General features: G+C 42.7%; 1 protein-coding gene across 1 annotated transcript in view; it reads right to left on the reverse strand.

The window, feature by feature from the left end:
* Positions 1–11029: 11029 nt before the first annotated feature.
* LOC145398211 (glutamate receptor ionotropic, delta-2-like) overlaps positions 11030–19003 on the reverse strand; it is a 130316-nt gene continuing 122342 nt past the window's right edge. The window contains exon 7 of the mRNA XM_080271165.1: positions 11030–11253. Within this exon, the coding sequence (XP_080127291.1) occupies positions 11030–11253 (224 nt within the window). The remainder of the gene's footprint in view (positions 11254–19003) is intronic.

Below are 19003 nucleotides of genomic sequence, written 5' to 3' on the forward strand. Positions count from 1 at the left end.
GATTCCTTCCCATTCATTACAACTCGTTGTGTACGTTCATAAGCCAGCTATCAACCCATTTCAGTAAACTGCCACTGGTATCGTTAGACTATAAGTTTCTGATGAAGTCAATTACTGGGAAGTTTATCGAATGCTTTCTACAAACCAAGCTATCTAACACTGACCGTGTTAGTTTATTATGAATATAAAATATATCATTGGAAAAGTCATGGGGATTGGTTAGACACGATTGTTTGTTCCAAAATTCAAGTTGTCAGTCTTTGATGAGATTATGCTCTTCTAAATACTTGACTTTTTATCTCTAAGTATTGTTTCCAACCATCTGCAAGCAATAATGTTAAGCTGATTGGAAGGCAATTTCCTGCCTGTGATTTACTGCCTTTTCTTCAGATACTGGAGGTATATCTGCAAGTTTCCAGTGATCTCATACAGCGCCAGTCTTTAATGACAGGTTGAATATTTGGAGTAGAGGTTTTGATATTTCATATTTCACATTCTGTAAAACCATTGTTGATATTCTATCATTACTCGGGTTTTAGTTGTTGTTGTTGTTTAACTTTTTCTTAATTACCCACAAAACATCTCTCGCTGATTGTTGTCACTAATTATGCTATCTACATCTACTTGTACGAAGAAAGGTAAAGGAATATATATATATATATATATATATATATATATATATATATATATATATATATATATATATATATATATATATACGGCAGTGGATCTTAACCTTTTTTCTTGGCGACCCAAAATCCATAAGATGATCTATATGGCGACCCAAACCCTCTTAAACTTACTCTGCACCAGAACTGAAACAAACATGTCTCATATCATGTAACTAAAACCAAAGTAATACTTCAATATTTTATTGATGGCATAAATAAATTTCATTTAATTATATGTACTTCCTAAGAACTAAAATATCAACACATTTTGGCAGGAAAAAAATAAATCGAAGATCAGAAAATCAAAATAATTCATTCATGTTCATGATACACCTATTTACCCTGACCATTAAGGAGAGAGTCACTATTTTGGATGTTGTCTGAGACATAAAGTACTATAATCAGTGAGATCCCTGGCACTGAAAAGTTTCAATCAGCTTCTCAAACCGGGGTGATTTAGATGACAGACTGCATCTTAGATCATGCGCTGGTTGTAGACGGTTTCTGTACTTTGTGAGTGCAGAAAATCCTGTCTCACACAGATGAGTTGCAGCAAAAGGGAAGGAGTGCTTTCAGGGCTTCACCTCCAAGAATGTTCTTTTCTTTGTAAACTCTGATCCAGAATGAGCTCAATGATTCGTTTTGTTTCCTGAAATAATAACTGAGTATTTCATCATTCTGAACCTCGATGAGCTGCTCCTGGAGGTAGCTGATGTTCGAAATCTCGTCAGGTAAGTCTTCAGCTTCAGTGCTGAAGGGATTTTTTACCCAGGCATATTTCATCACATTCTCAGGAATATAGTGAAAAACTCTTCGATTAGTCTGGAGATATGTTCCACAATGATGCTTTGGACCTGGGTGAGAGAAAATTTTTCATCTTCCAGAAATTCACTCAAAGATGGAACGACGCAGTCTTCCCAGTCTCAGTTTTACTCTTCCACAGCTTCAGTTTCCCCTTGAATGCAGTTACCTTCTCTGACAGCCCAACTAATGTCTGATCGTGACCTTGCATTGAAATGTGCAAGGCGTTAATCTTAGCAAAGATATCTGCAAGATAAGCCATTTGGATTACCTACTTTGAATCAGAAAATCTTTGGGGCCAGTGAATGATTCTTTTTTGATAGAAATATCTCAGTCTCGTTCCGCATTTCAGGCAACCATTGGAGCACCCTTCCTCGTGACAGCCACCTAACCTCAGAGTGGTACAACACGTGTACATGTTCTGAACCAAAATCAAAACACAACCGACTGATGATCCTGGAGGGCACAGCCCTAGATTAATGAAACTGACTACCAGGATGACTTCCTGCATCACTTTCTGTAACTCAGGTGACAACCCCTGAGAAGCAAGATTCTCACGGTGAAGGAGACAGTGAACAATCAGCACGAATGTTTTTTCTTCTTTAACTCTAGCAATGAAGCCATGACGTACTCTCAGCATTGCTGGTGCACAATCACAACAGACATAAAACACTGATTCCACTGAAGCCCTTCTTCCTTGAAGAATGAGTCCACAGTACTGAAAATATCTTTTCTGGTTGTGGTCGTGTGTAATGGCCGACAGAACAGAAATTCCTCTTCCATGTCTTGTGGACCTCGGTACCGTACGTAAGCCATGAGCTGGGCATCATTACTCCGAAATGAAAACGGTTAAGTTTTAAAATATAAAATGTACAGTACCGGTACACTACTCCAAGTTGTGTGCATGGTAATAATCTTTTTTTTAAGCCAAATGCAATCGCCTACTGTAGGGGGGAGAGAGAGAGAGAGAGAGAGAGAGAGAGAGAGAGAGAGAGAGAGAGAGAGAGAGAGAGAGAGAGAGAGAGAGAGAGAGAATGTAAAGTGTGAAGTATCAACAAGTACGGTAATATGTTAAAAAGTAATAGTATACAACACTAAAAACATCAGTAATATATTTGTCTCTTGGCGACCCACTCCAAATGGCTTGGCGACCCAAATTTGGGTCGCGATCCATAGGTTAAGAACCACTGATATATATATATATATATATATATATATATATATATATATATATATATATATATATATATATATATATATGTATATATACAGTATTTCTATATCTATATCTATACCTGCCAATCTATCTATCTATTTATCCATATAGGTATGTATGTCCTCCCCCTGCGGGGGTCAATCTGGCCTCACTATGTGGTACTACTACACTGCTGCCAGGTTGTGTTAGGAAGAATTCTGCCACCGTGTTCTCTGTTTGTCGTAAAAGGTGACTAACAGGAGCTTGGTGAGGGAGTTAGGGATCCCTCCTCTGTTTTTTAGTTCCTACAGTAAGACAGGGAATAGAAAGGGATGGGGGATTGAGTTATCCCCGTACCCTGAAGATTGGGTCTATGAATGTGCGTGGATGTAGTACGACTGAGACTAAAAGGGAGGAGACTGGGAGAATGTTTGTGAGAAGAAAGTTGGATGTGTTAGCTTTGAGTGAAACGAAGACGAAAGGAAAAGGTGAGTCTATGTTTGGAAGTGTGAATGGAAGGTTGTCAGGTGTTGATAGAGGAAGGGCAAGAGAAGGTACGGGTGGCCTTGTTAGTGAGCCCGTATGGGCAGCAGTGTGTGACTGAATGGAAGGAGGTGTCATCGAGACTGATGTGGGTGAAAGAGAAATTTCGACGTGAGTTGTGGGTATTTGCGAGCACATATGGACCTGGTAGCGAAAGGGATGCAGAAGAGAGAAAGTCTTTCTGGAATGATGTTGATGAGTGTCTGCAGTTTTGGAGCGAATGTGAATGTGGTAATGATGGAAGCTCTGAATGCTAGAGTGGGAAATGTAGCAGCTGAAGGTGTAGTTGGTAGGCATCGTGTGCCTAGAAGAAAGGACAATGGGGAACGAATGATAGGGATGTGTGTTGAGGGAGACATGGTGACTGGAAATACCTTGATTGAAAGGAAAGATATTTATAAGTATACATGGGTGAGACAGGAGGGTATAGGGTTGTTGACAGAGCACTGATGGACTATTTGGTTGTGTCTAGAAATGTACTGTAATAGGAAGATTGTTGGATGTGAGAGTTTTGAGAGGGGAGGGTGGAGGTATGTATGACAACTACCTGGTGGAGGGAAAGTTAAGAGAAGGTAAGAGATGGGTGAGAGCTAGGAGGGTTAGGTGTGGCAGGGAGGTTTTGAAAGTTGAGTGAGTTGGATGAAAGAGAGAAAATGATAGAGTATCAGGAGAAATTGAAAGATGAGTGGAATGCAGTGAAAGATCAGGAAAATAGCAGTGTGGAGAAGGAATGGCAGTTGTTTAAAAGTGCTGTGGTGGGGCATGCAGAAGAGGTGTGTGGTGTGAGATAAGTGGGTGGTGGTGTAAGAAGAGGAAGTGAATGGTGGTGCGAGGAAGTAAGTATGGCTGTGGCTGAGAAGAGACGTGCATATGAAGTGTGGCTGCAGAGGAAGGATGAGGTGTCATATGAGAGGTATAAGGAAAAGAGGAATAGGGCGAGAAGGGCTGTGCGTGATGCTAAAATGGCAGCAGATGAGAGGTGGGGCAGGCGGTTGACTGAGAATTTTCAACAGAATAAGAAAATGTTTTGAAAGGAGGTGAGAAGGGTGCGAAAGGGTGAGTCTGAGAAGGAAGAGTGAGTAAAAGCAGAGGATGGAAGGATGTTAACTAAGATGGATGCAATAAGGAAGAGATGGGCGGAATAATTTGAAAGATTGTTAAAGGGTGGCTGAGACTGTGACAGATGGAAGGGTTTAAGGAATAAATGTGTTGGGATAGTTGAATGATTCTTTGATCATGATGAAGTACAGGGGCACTAAAGAAGATGAAAGCAGGGAAATCTGCAGGTATGGATGGATGTACTGTGGAATGCCTGAAAGGTGGTGGAACGACTACAGTATTGTAGAGTGGTTAGTAAGATTGTTGAATGTGAACTTTGTGGGAGGTATGGTGCCAGTTGACTGGGCAAGTGTTTGTGTGGTTCCGTTGTATAAAGATAAGGGTGATAAGTATGAGTGTACTAGCTTTAGGGGTATAAGTCTGTTGACCGTTGTAAGGTTTATGGTAGTGTTAATAAAGAGAGTTAGAGAGGGTACAGAGGGAGTGATTGGTGATGAGCAGTGTGGCTTTAGGAGGGGATGCGTGGATCAGTGTTTGCTGTGAGACAGGTGTGTGAAAATTATTTAGCAAAATGTAAGGATGTTTTGGCCGATCATGGATTTAGAGAAAGAGTATAATAGAATTGATAGGGAGGCTTTGTGGACTGTTTTAATATTGTATGGACTTGATGGCAGGTCGCTAAAAGTAGTGAAAAAGTTATACATTTGTAGTAGAGCATGTGTAAGTGTGGGAAATATTGTGAGTGATTGATTTCGCATCAGAGTGGGGATGCGGCAGGGATGTGTGATGTCGCATTGGTTGATTAATATTTTAGAGGATGGTGTTGTAAGGGAGCTGAATGCGAGAGTGTTAGGTGGAGGTTTGAGGCTGGTGAATGCTGATGGTAGAGAGTGGAATCTTAATCAGCTGCTGTTTGTGGATGATACTGCACTGGTGGCTGATTTGGAGTAGAGACTGAGACAGTCGGTATAGGAGTCTGGAAGGGTGTATGAAAGGAGGAAATTGAGAGTAAATGAGAATAGGAATAAAGTGATGAAGTATACGAGGTTGGTAGATGCTAGGTGGATGAATATAGTTTTGAATGATGAGTTGCTTCAAGAGGTAGAGTGTTTTAAGTATTTAGGTTGCTGTGGATGGAAGAATTGATGTAGAAATGAAGTTTAGAATGGCTGAAGTAGGAAAGGTGCTGGGAGGAGTGAAAGAAGGGTTTTTAGATATTCACTTAGAATGGATGTAAAGAGAAGGCTGTATGAGGGTGTTGTGGTACCGACTGCATTTTATAGAGCTGAAACATGGAATATGGGTGTAGCAGAGAGGAAAAGTTTGAATGTAATGGAGATGAGGTGCCTGAGGAGTATGTGTGGAGTGATGCATACGGATCGAGTGAGAAATGATGAAGTGCGATGGAGAACTGAAGTTATGAGGGAGATGGCTGATCGAGTTGAGCAGAGAGTGTTGCAATGGTTTGGGCATATAGAGAGAATGGATGATATGTTATTGGTGAAAAAGATAACTGGATCGGATGTGAGAGGTGTAAGGCTGAAAGGAAGACCACAAATAGGATGGATGGACAGTGTGACGAGAGCGTTGGATGCGAGAGGGATGTCTGTTGAGCAAGGAGGAGTGGCTGCACATGATAGGAATGGTTGGAGAGAAATTGTGAATGAGTAAATGATGACACGGCTCCATGGGGATATGCCCGAGCATTAGGTCTAATCAGCTGATCATGTCAGGTGCGGGTAAGGGGATGGGTCCATTATGAAGTGGCAGGGATAAACCAGCTCTGCTTTCGGACCCTGCTGCGGATGTCACCGATTGCACTGCGCAGTTGACCCTCGTGTGGTGCGGTGAGGATCTGTCCCTTCTCTCCTTGGGGCTAAGATACGAATAGATGTGTGTGTTTGGATGAGTATATTGGGAGTGTGTCGTCCTCTCTCGGCCACCTCCTTTCCTTTGGGGAAAGCAGCCTAGCTATATATATATATATATATATATATATATATATATATATATATATATATATATATATATATATGTATATATATATCCCATTGGATCCCAGGGGTGCTGGGCGAGGCATTGCACTGGGTGGGCACTAAGCGTACCGCCCTCCGCCTATCGGCTCATCGTCGCGAAACTCATAAGTCCCTACCCAGGGGTTCCCTACTTTATAAAGACTTGAAAATCCCAGTTCTGTCCAGTATTTCGGACACTGGGCTCCAATGGGTTAAATATATATATATATATATATATATATATGTATAGCATTATATATATATATATATATATATATATATATATATATATATATATATATATATATATATATATATATATATATATATATATATATATATAATGCTGGCCACACAGAACCCATCTTAGTCTGGGCGCTGTGTAGCCCGAAATGTTAGAGAAAATAAAGAATTCCAGTTGTAACTTGTGTCTCTCCCACCCAACATTTCCACTTACAGTACGGGATCATCTACAAAATATATACCATGCGAGGCGGTAACAATCTAACCAATTGGACGGCGAGTGGTGTACCAGGTTAAGGCGCTCAAACAGGTTGTAGTCCATAAGAAACTGCATCCGTGGGGAACTTGGTGATTGTTGCTCACACTGCAACCTTCTAGGAGGAGCGACTGGTTGTTGTCGAATATGATTAGGCAGTAAAGGATAGTACTCGTATGATAGCCAGACAGAGATACAGGATTACTGAGGGACCCTAACGAATATTAACCATATTCCTCCACCCTGGAACGACCATAGCATATCAATAGAGCGGACACGAAAAGCTGAAAATTACAGGAAAATTATGAGGTAAAGCACAGTAAATTGAAACGCAAATCATTCATCTCTTATTCATTGATGAAAATGTATCAGATATCCTCTCTCTCTCTCTCTCTCTCTCTCTCTCTCTTTTATGTATATCTGTTTATATCTGTATCTATATATCTGTCTATTTATTTATCTATCTATATCTATCTGTCTATCTATCTATCTACCTATTTATTTATCTATCTATCTATCTATCTATCTACGTATATATTTATACATATATGTAAATATTAATATAAATATATGTCAATCAATATCTATTATTCTATCTACAGTATATATATATATATATATATATATATATATATATATATATATATATATATATATATATCCTCCACGTGCTCTGAACTCATCAACCCCAAATCCTCCCACTTCTGGCATCTAACCAAAAATCATTTTAATAACTTTACCTTATCCTCCTATTCTCCTCTCTTCCGTTGTGATATATTAGAACTCGTTACCCAAACTCTCTCCTCCAGGTCCACGTCCACTTTTTATTTGAACGTTTTCGGTGATATCCCTCCATCTCCCTCCTCCCCCAGCTTCCTCATGACTGTCATGAAATTTTCTTTACAAGATGCATTTTCCGCCCTCACTAACTTCTGTACTCCCAAAGCATACAAACTTGTTGGGCTACCTCCTATTGTTCTCAAAAACTGTGTTTAAGTGCAAACTCTTTCGTCTTTGTCAAGTTGCACCTATCCATTTGGGTGAAAGTTGGCTCTCATTCAACCTGTCCCGAAGAAGGGTGACCGTTCCCAGCCATGTAACTATCACTCAGTCTTGTACTTCTAATTTCTGTGAATCATTCCTTAACAGAAAAAAAACTGAAGCATCTTTCCTTCCATAACTTTCTTTCTGAATGCCAGTATAGGTTCCGCCGGGAACGCTCCATTGGCGATCGTCTCACTTCCATGTCCGGTGAAACCTTTGCCACAGCGCTTGACATCCCAAAGGACTTTCGACTACGTCTGGCTCAAATCTTCAATTTCAAATATGCACTCTTACGGTTTCTGTATTTCTATTCTTGCTTTCATATCAAGCTTGAATTCTGGAATTTCTCTAGTTGCTGCGGTAGACGGCCACTGTTCCTCTTCTACTGAAAGTCTATCAGAAGTGCTGTCCCTTAGGATTCTGTCCTGTCATGAACCCTCTTCCTTCTACTCACCGGCGGTCTGAAACAGCAGGTGTGCCCTTATCCGCTTATATGCTGATGACTGACCTCTTCACATTTCCACCTGCTTATCTCACCTTCCATCACAGTAGGTGCCTTAGCAGTCACAGGAAGAGGCTATGAAACACCTCACTTGTTACTTGGCTATCATTTTTTATTGTGCTAAGAATACATAAATAAATGAGAATAAATAAATAATATCCCTCGAACTACATAAAAAATTTATTTCCCACTGCTTCCAACCCACAGGAATATCTCTTAATATTTAACCCAGCGCACTCCTTCATCATCTCTATATAACTGTTTTTTTTTTCTTCTTCTCGGGACCTATCAAGGAAAGACCATAATAACTCCCAATCCTCCAACTATCGTCCAATTGCTTTAACGTCCTGTATTTCAAAAGTTTTCGAGTCAATTCTTAATAGAAAAATTTTAAGGCATCTTTCCTATCACAACCTTCTTTCCGATCGTCAGTATGGGTTCCGTCAGGGACGCTCCACTGGCGATCTTCTCACCTACCTTTCAGACTCCTGGTCATCCTCCTTTCGGGACTTTGGCGAAAGCTTTGTCATTGCACTTGACATCTCAAAGGCTTTCGATCGAGTCTGGCATAAATCTTTAATTTCCAAACTGCCCTCCTACGGTTTCTATCCTTCTATCTGTGCCTTCATCGCTAGCTTCCCTTCTGGTCGTTCTATAGCCGCTGTTGTAGACGGCCATCGTTCTTCTCCTAGATCTATCAACAGTGGTGTTCCTCAGGGCTCTGTCCTATCACCAACTCTCTTCCTTTTATTCATCAATGATCTTCTAAGCTGTACATCTAACCCTATCCACTCATACGCTGATGACTCCACCCTTCACCTTTCCATTCGGTTCCCGCAATGCCCATCTCAACAGTTACTTCAAGAAACAAGGGATGAGGCTATGGCACACCTAATGTCTGACTTGGCTCGTATCTCTGACTGGGGTAAAAATAATATGGTTGTTTTTAATGCATCTAAGACTCAGTTCTTACACCTATCAACCCGACAAAATCTTCCACAGGTATACCCACTAATGTTTAATAATATTCAGCTTAATCCTGCATCATCCTTGAACATGCTTGGGGTTTCATTTACTCGGGACTTACCTTGGAAAGATCATATTACATCTCTTGTAAAATCTGCTTCTAAGAGATTGGGTGTGCTAAGCCGACTCCGCTCTTTCTTTACCCCTGCACAATTGTTGACTCTATACAGGGGTTTTATCTGCCCCTGTGTGGAGTACAACTCTCATGTGTGGGGAGGCTCCCCACATACAGCTCTTCTCAATAGGGTGGAGTCAAAGGCTTTTCGTCTCATCAACTCTCCTCCTCTTACTGACTCCCTTCAACCTCTGTCTCTTTGCCGCACTGTTGCATCTTTATCTCTTTTCTATCGCTACTTTAATGGTCACTGCTCCTCTGAACTGTCTGCTTGCATTCCTCCACCTCTATGACGGGCGCGTAGCACCCGTCTGGCAGCAAACTCTCATCCCTTTTCTGTCCAACTCTCTAATGCAAGAGTTAACCGTTACTCCCAGTCTTTCACTTATGCAACAGGTCAGCTCTGGAACTGTCTCCCTCTGTCTGTATTTCCTGCTGCCTATGATCTCCAGTCTTTCAAACGCAGTGTGTCCAGGCATCTCAAAATGATCGGATCTTGAATTTGGCTCTCTATTGTATTTTGTTTTTCTCTTGGTGGAAACTGTTACTGCGGGCTCATGGCCTTTGGTTCCTTCTTCCTCGCATAAAAAAAAAAAAAACTGGCTTGCACAATCTACTTCAAAGGTTTATGTATGCAAAGCGAGCTCCGAGTCTTTTTTCGGGACAGCTGTTGATTTCATACACAAACTTATTCGTCCATCCTTGGAGTACAGCTCGCATAAATCTATGTGTATAAATAAGAGAGAAACCTGTACTGTACACAGGAAAAATAATCCAATATATCCAATATATTACCAATATGGTATGCTGCCTGGCTCTCACCTGAGAGTCCCGGGTTTGATTCCCGGCATAATGGTAATATATTGGATGAATGTATGTGTATGTTGAGGGAGGGGATGCAGCTCTTCTAAATAAGGTCGAGTTAAAGGATTTCGTCCCGTCAACGCACCTCCTGCCACTGACTCCCTTCAACTTTCTCATTTCACCGAAGTGTTGCATCCTTATCTCTTCCAATGCTACGTCATTGGCAACTATTCTTCGAAATTCTCTGCTTGCATATCTGGTCCTTTATGGCAGTCATATAGCACCCGCCTGGCAGTGCACTCTCATCCATTTACCTAACTCTAATGCAAGAGTTAACTGATACTCTCTCATTCCTGTTTCAAGCAGGTCGACTTTAGAACTCTCTTCCTCAGTCTCTTTGCCTCACCTATGACCCTCAGTCCATTTACGTCACCTATGACCCTCAGTTTACCTTCGTCGCCTATGACCCTCAGTCTGTTTACCTCGCCTATGACCCTCAGTCTTTTAAATCATTCCAGTGAATGGACCATGTATTTGTTTTTCTTGTGTGTGCTCACATTCTTCTGATGCGTATCCGGGACCAATGGCTAAAGATTCAGAGGCCTGAGCAATCCGGATTCACGCCCAAGAAGTCCGCTGTTGACCATATACTAGCTCTCCGAGTTCTTGTGGAACTCAGTCTTGAGTTCTGACAAGGTCTGCTAGCAACCTATATGGATCTCAAGAAGGCGTTTGACTCAGTAAATTGGAAGGTACTACTGGAACTCCTGTGACCCCATGGGATCCCTGCAGGGATAATCCAACTGACTGCTGGCTTGTACTCTAACATTGAGAGTGCTGTCAAGTGTGCATGGGGGGGGGGGGCATTCGGCTTCTTCCCTGTAAGTTCTGGTGTATGGCAGGACTGTGTCCTTGTTCCCACACTTTTCAACACAGGTATGGACTGATGAGTACTGGACCAGGCTGTGAGTCGAATTCACTGTGGGGTATCAATAGAAGCATTTGCAGTAAGGCACAGATACTACATACCGCCAGAATTTCTAATTTCCGATTCTATTTTGCGAGGAATGCAGAATGCTCCCGTATGGTTGTTTTTTCATAATAATATTACGTTCAAATCTTTCTCATTAATTGAGGTCACAAAATACTTTATGATGTTGTTGGAATGTTTTGTGATGTTAGCTATATATGTCAATGGGTGAAGATTTATCGGTTTCACACATATGTACGAATATTATTTTATTTATACTTTTATTCAAATACTCCCAGTGGTCACCGGCAAATGTATTTTAAAAGAAAAAAAGTTGTTTCACCAGATAATCGCTGCCTGCGGTATGACATGCTCCACAGATCAAAACACAGCCACATGTTTTCAGATGTTTCCCACACTTTTTTTTTTATTGGTTGTTCTTTCTTGGCAGGTGGGAACTTGGCCCAGCCTTTGACATCTCTTGTACCCCTTTCTTGTTATCTTCTTTCTTGAGTCCGATCTGCAGTCAGCCACGGCACATATAAAGTGTGTCATATTGAATGTAGACAAGTCTGTCGACAAACGCTCGTACACCAGGCCTGAGTCTACTAATACCAAGTCGGTTCTCTTCTTTCTAAAACGGCTCCAAGCTCACGCAGGAGGTGGAGCATTGAAGTGACGTCGACTGGCTCTGGCACGAAAGTGACGAAACACCAGCTCAGTAACCTCAGTTGACTCCTGACCATGATGGAGGGTGGATGTTTGCTCCACTACTCAGACCATGACTTTTTTTCTTTTTTTTTCGGTTTGGTGAAGTGAGGGAAGGGACTGAAATGTGTGACGGAAGGTGTGGGGGTGTGAGGGAAGGCGTAGGGGTGTGAGGGAAGGTGTAGGGGTGTGAGGGAAGCACTTCTTCCCCTGCTTCGTTCTCCCCTTTTATAAATGTTTAATTTGAGTCTGCATTTTATACATTTTCTGTTACTTAAGCCAACTGACGTCACACACAAGCCACGCCTCCATGCGCCCTGATGGAAAGTGAACCAACTTGGTATTAGTAGACTTAGCACCAGGCACCTTGGAGCTCTGACGCAGAGACCGAATTCATTTTTTTTTTTTTACAAAAGTTAAATCAGTTAATTTGACTTGACAGCAATATCCATGACTTTACGATGGTGTGACTTCAAATAAAGATGAATACTAATATAGCTCCTTAGTCGTACTGATCGTTATTTATCCTATACATAACAGATTTTAGCAATGGTTAAAATCGTTGGTATTTGTGAAACATAAGCTGTATTACGCATATCATCTGCAAATAATAATACTTTAGACATGTATTAACTATCACTTGCTTTTCAGATAGTGAAAAATTCCCGCATATATGAGCTGAGAGATGAATCATAGATTTTTTTTGCCGAGTTTGTTCCTTTGATCCTGCGATCTCTGTCCGTGGGAACCGTAGTCTCTGAAGATAATCTTATTTTTTTCTTTTAATACGCTTGCTGGTGGCCACTGGGAGTATTTGAAAAAAAGTACAAATCAAGAAATATTCGTACATAGGCTAAGTGTAAAACCGAAAAAATTTCATCCCTTGACGTATAAACCCAACAGCACAAAACATTCGAACATCATAGAGTATTTTGTGACCTCATTATTAGGCACAAGGCACACCTTAATTGAATGAGAAAAATTTGTACATAATAGTGGGAGCATTTTGCATTGTCTGCCAAATAAAATCGGAAACTACAAATTCTGGCGGTATGTGCCTTGTTTAGGGCTTGCCGCATCCCCTATTGACAGTTTCAGGGTTACCAGCCTTGACTTTGCTGATGATGCAGTTATCCTGGCGGTGTCGCTGGAGACACTACAGAGTACCTGGAGGAATTTCACGAGAAAGCAAATCCATGGGAATTAAAGGTCGCTTGGGCCAAGACCAAGGTCCAGGCATTTGGCGGCTTGTTGGATGAAGCAGTTCAGTCTGTCCAAGCATGTGATGAGGATATAGAAGTCTTGGGAAGATTCACTTATCTTGGTAGTGTGGTCCATAACAATGGTAGATCAGACAATGAAATCTCTCATCGTATTCGCCTGGCCTATGGGGTTATGGGTCCACTGAGTTCGGGTACTTGGCGCTGTTGTTATTTGTGTAGAAGGACGAAAGTTTGTATCTTGAAGGCACTGGTTATCCCTGTCATATTTTACGGTTGTGAGACATGGACACTAAATAGTGACGAGAGGCGGCGAATTAACTCCTTTGGTAATGTCTTGGCAGGATCATGGGCAGGGGCGTCTGCAGGATTTTTTGTAAGCGGGGGCAAAATAAAAGAAATAATACATATATGTGCGGTTATATTAAAATACACACACTCCAAATAGGCATAGGCATATATTTACATGAGTTACATGACTTACATCAAATGCATAGTGACAGAATGCGTGAATCAACTCAAATCACTCAATCATCCTTGAACAAGAACTGAAGCCGTCGAGTTCCAAGGGGGGGCAACTGACCCCCATGCCCCCCCTCCTCCGGACGCCCATGATATTCATGGCATATCGATGGTACAACCAGGTGTGTAACGAGCGACTACACCGTGAGACTGAGTCGAGGCCTATTACCCACATAATGCTCACCGCCAACTCCAGTTATATGGACAAGTGGCCCACTTTCCAGAGGCTGAAGCTGCCCACAGGGTGATCTCTGAACAGGTTAAGCCAGGGTGGAGGAGACCAAGGGGAAGGCCACGTAACTCATTGCTGGGGCAGGTCCATCACTCCTGTCGGGAGATACTTAGAGGAAGAAGAGTTGCTTGCGCAGAGGAACCTACATGGGTGGAGTCAGGGTGAGTGAGGCTATTCACCTCTTCTTGATCGTGTGTGTGTGTGTGTGTGTGTGTGTGTGTGTGTGTGTGTGTGTGTGTGTGTGTGTGTGTGTGTGTGTGTGTGTGTGTGTGTGTGTGTGTGTCGTGCATCCCTTCATGATCTTGTGTGTGTGTGTGTGTGTGTGTGTGTGTGTGTGTGTGTGTGTGTGTGGTGCATCCCTTCATGATCTTGTGTGTGTGTGTGTGTGTGTGTGTGTGTGTGTGTGTGTGTGTGTGTGTGTGTGTGTGTGGTGCTTTCCTTCATGATCTTGTGTGTGTGTGTGTGTGTGTGTGTGTGTGTGTGTGTGTGTCGTGCATCCCTTCATGATCTTGTGTGTGTGTGTGTGTGTGTGTGTGTGTGTGTGTCGTGCATCCCTTCATGATCTTGTGTGTGTGTGTGTGTGTGTGTGTGTGTGTGTGTGTGTGTGTCGTGCATCCCTTCATGATCTTGTGTGTGTGTGTGTGTGTGTGTGTGTGTGTGTGTGTGTGTGTGTGTGTGTGTGTGTGTGTGTGTGTGTGTGTGTGTGTGTGTGTGTGTGTGTGTGTGTGTGTGTGTGTGTGTGTGTGTCATGTGAATCACAATATAATGTGTGTGTGTGTGTGTGTGTGTGCATCCCTTCATGATCCCCTTGTGTGTGTGTGTGTGTGTGTGTGTGTGTGTGTGTGTGTGTGTGTGTGTGTGTGTCGTGCATCCCTTCATGATCTTGTGTGTGTGTGTGTGTGTGTGTGTGTGTGTGTGTGTGTGTGTGTGTGTGGTGCATCCCTTCATGATCTTGTGTGTGTGTGTGTGTGTGTGTGTGTGTGTGTGTGTGTGGTGCATCCCTTCATGATCTTGAGTGTGTGTGTGTGTGTGTGTGTGTGTGTGTGTGTGTGTGTGTGTGTGTGTGTTATGTACCCATTCTAGATCTTGTGTGTGTGTGTGTGTGTGTGTGTGTGTGTGTGTGTGTTATGTACCCATTCTAGATCTTGTGTGTGTGTGTGTGTGTGTGTGTGTGTGTGTGTGTGTGTGTGTGTGTGTGTGTGTGTGTGTGCTGCACCCTTCAGATCTTCATGATCTTGTGTGTGTGTGTGTGTGTGTGTGTGTGTGTGTCGTGCATCCCTTCATGATCTTGTGTGTGTGTGTGTGTGTGTGTCGTGCATCCCTTCATGATCTTGTGTGTGTGTGTGTGTGTGTGTGTGTGTCTTTCATCCCTTCATGATCTTGTGTGTGTGTGTGTGTGTGTGTGTGTGTGTGTGTGTGTGTTATGCACCCCTTCTAGATCTTATGCGTGTGTGTGTGTGTGTGTGTGTGTTATGCACCCCTTCTAGATCTGTGTGTGTGTGTGTGTGTGTGTGTGTGTGTGTGTGTGTGTGTTTTAAAGAACAATATTGTGGGCTTCTAGCCCTTGGGCATTATACGATAAAGAAAATTGTTCTCATAAAGCCTCCAAGATGGACTAAGGAACATAAATCGCAATCATTATCATGCTATTACATCCAATACTACCTCGACCACTACCGTCACTGTCACCATTATATATCTAAAATCACCGCCAACACCCCATCCAAAACAAATATGTTATTTGTCTTTTCACACAACCTGGCCGCACTATGGAGTGGTACTACTACTCTGTGGCCGGGTTGTGTTAGGAAGAATACAGCCACCGTATTTCTTCCGTGTCGTAAAAGGCGACTAAAAGGGGCGGGGTGAGGGGACTAGGGACCCCCTCCTCTGTTTTTTAGTTCCTAAAAAGAGACAGGCCAGAGAAAGGGATGGGGGATGGAGTTATCCCCGTACCCTGAAGATTGGGTCTATGAATGTGCGTGGATGTAGTACGATTGAGGCTAAAAAGGAGGAGATTGGGAGAATGTTTGTGAGAAGAAAGTTGGATGTATTAGCTTTGAGTGAAACGAAGATGAAAGGGAAGGGTGAGTCTATGTTTGGAAGTGTAAATGGATGATTGTCAGGTGTTGATAGAGGAAGGGCAAGAGAAGGTGTGGCCTTGTTGGTGAGTCCGGAAGTACAGCAGTGGGTGATTGAATGGAAGGAGATGTCATCGAGACTGATGTGGGTGAAAGAGAAATTTGAACGTGAGTTGTGGGTGTCTGTGAGTGCATATGGGCCTGGTAGTGAAAGGGTTGAGGAAGAAAGGGAGTCTTTCTGGAATGATGTTGATGAGTGTCTGCAGTTTTGGACCGAATGTGAATGTGGTAATGATGGGAGATCTGAATGCTAGAGTGGGAAATGTAGTAGTTGAAGGTGTAGTTGGTACGCATGGTGTGCCAAGAAATGAAAATGGGGAATGAATATTAGGGATGTGCGTTGAGCGAGAGATAGTGATTGGAAATAAGCTGTATGAGAAGATATTTATAAGTAGACATGGGTGAGACAGGAGGGTGGAAGGGTTGTTGACAGAGCTTTGATGGACAATGTGGTTGTGTCTAGGAATGTAATAGGAAGATTATGGGATGTGAGAGTTCTGAGAGGGGAGGGTGGAGGTATGTCTGACCACTACCTGGTGGAGGGAAAGTTAAGAGTAGGTAAGAGATGGGTGAGAGCTAGGAGGGTTAGGTGTGGCAGGGATGATTTGAAAGTGAGTGAGTTGGATAAAAGAGAGAAAATGATAGAGTATCATGAGAAATTGAAAGATGATTTGAATGCAGTGAATGATCAGGAAAATGGCAGTGTGGAGGAGGAATGGCAGTTGTTTAAGAGTGCTGTGGAGGGGCATGCAGAAGAGGTGTGTGGTGTGAGACGTGTGGGTGGTGGTGTAAGAAAAGGAAGTGAATGGTGGTGCGAGGAAGTATGGCTGTGGCTGAGAAGAGACGTGCATATGAAGTGTGGCTGCATAGGAAGGATGAGGTGTCATATGAGAGGTATAAGGAAAAGAGGAATAGGGCATGAAGGGCTGTAAGTGATGCTAAAGTGCCAGCAGATGAGAGTTGGGGTAGGCAGCTGACTGAGAATTTTCAACAGAATAAGAAAATGTTTTGGAAGGTGAAAAGGGTGCGAAAGGGAGAGTCTGGGAAAGAAGAGCTAGTAAAAGCAGAGGATGGAAGGATGTTAATTGAGATGGATGCAGTACGGAAGAGATGGGCAGAGTATTTTGAAAGATTGTTAAATGCAGAGGATGAAAGGGTGGCTGAGATTGTGGCGGATGGAAGGGTGCAAGGAATAAATGTGTTGGGTGAGTTGAATGATTCTTTGATCACGTAGGAGGAAGTGGAGAAGGCAGTAGTGGAGATGAAAACAGGGAAAGCTGCAGGTATGGATGGGTGTGCTGTGGAATGCCTGATGGGTGGTGGAGTGACTATTGTTGACTGGTTAGTAAGACTGTTGAATGTGTGCTTTGTGAAAGGTATGGTGCTAGTTGACTGGGCAAGTGCTTGTGTGGTCCCGTTGTATAAAGGCAAGGGTGATAAGTATGAATGTACTAGCTTTAGGGGTATAAGTCTCTTGAGTGTTGTAGGTAAGGTGTATGGTAGAGTGTTAACTATGAGAGTTAGAGACGGTTCGAGGGAGTGATTGGTGATGAGTAGTGTAGCTTCAGGAGAGGGAGAGGATGCGTGGATCAGGTGTTTGCTGTGAGATAAGTGTGTGAAAAGTATTTAGCAAAAGGCAAGGATGTGTTTTTGGCATTCATGGATTTAGAGAAAGCGTATGAAAGAATTGATAGGGAGGCTTTGTGGACTGTTTTAAGATTGTATGGACTTGATGGTAGGTTGCTGAAAGGGGTGAAGAGTTTTTATGTTAATAGTTGAGCATGTGTAAGAGTGGGAAATGCTTTGAGTGATTGGTTTCCTGTGAGAGTGGGGGTGCGACAAGGATGTGTGACGTCGCCTTCGTTGTTTAATATTTATATGGATGGTGCTGTAAGGGAGGTGAATGCAAGAGCTTTAGGTTGAGGTCTGAGTCTGGTGAATGTTGATGGTGGAGAGTGGAATCTGATGCAGCTGCTGTTTGCTGATGATACTGCACTGGTGGCTGATTCAGAGGAGAGATTGAGACAGTTGGTAGAGGAGTTTGGAAGGGTGTGTGAAAGGAGGAAATTGAACGTAAATGAGAATAAGAGTAAAGTGATGATGTGTACGAGGTTGGTAGATGGTAAGGGGATGAATATAGTTTTGAATGGTGAGTTGCTTGAGGAGGTAGAGTGTTTTAAATATTTAGGGTCACATGTTGCTGTGGATGGAAGAATAGATGCAGAAGTAAGGTGTAGAAAGAATGAAGTAGGAAAGGTGCTGGGAGGAATGAAAAAGGTGTTTAGATGTCATTCGCTTAGAATGGATGTAAAGAGAAGGCTGTGTGCGGGTGTTGTGGTACCGACTGCGTTATATGGGGCTGAAACATGGAATATGGGTGTAGGAGAGAGGAAAAGTTTGAATGTAATGGAGATGAGGTGTCTGAGGAGTATGTGTGGAGTGACGCGTATGGATCGAGTGCGAAATGGTGAAGTGCGAAGAAGAACTGGAGTTGTTTGGGAGATGGCTGGTAGAGTTGAGCAGAGGGTGTTGCGATGGTTTGGGCATATGGAGAGAATGGAAAATGAGAGATTGGTGAAAAAGATAACTAGATCTGATGTGAGAGGTGTAAGGCTGAGAGTTGAGGCCACGAATAGGATGGATGGACAGTGTGAAGAGAGTGTTGGTTGTGAGAAGGATGTCTGTTGAGCAAGGAAGAGTGGCTGTGCATGACAGAAATAAATGGAGAGAAATTGTGAATGAATAAATGATGACACAGCCCTGAGGAGATATTCTCCCGCATTTGGTCTGATCAGCTAGTCAGGTCAGGTGCGGGTAAGGGGATGGGTCTATTATGATGTGGCAGGGGTAAACCAGCTCTGCTGGCGGGCCCTGCTGCGGATGTCACTGATTGCATTGTGCAGTTGCTTGAGAGGAGCATGTGGAGTGACATGGAG

This window comes from Coenobita brevimanus, chromosome 44 (genome assembly GCF_032717465.1).
Source record: "Coenobita brevimanus isolate Jiangsu-jjx chromosome 44, ASM3271746v2, whole genome shotgun sequence".
Classification (NCBI taxonomy): Eukaryota; Metazoa; Arthropoda; class Malacostraca; order Decapoda; family Coenobitidae; genus Coenobita; species Coenobita brevimanus.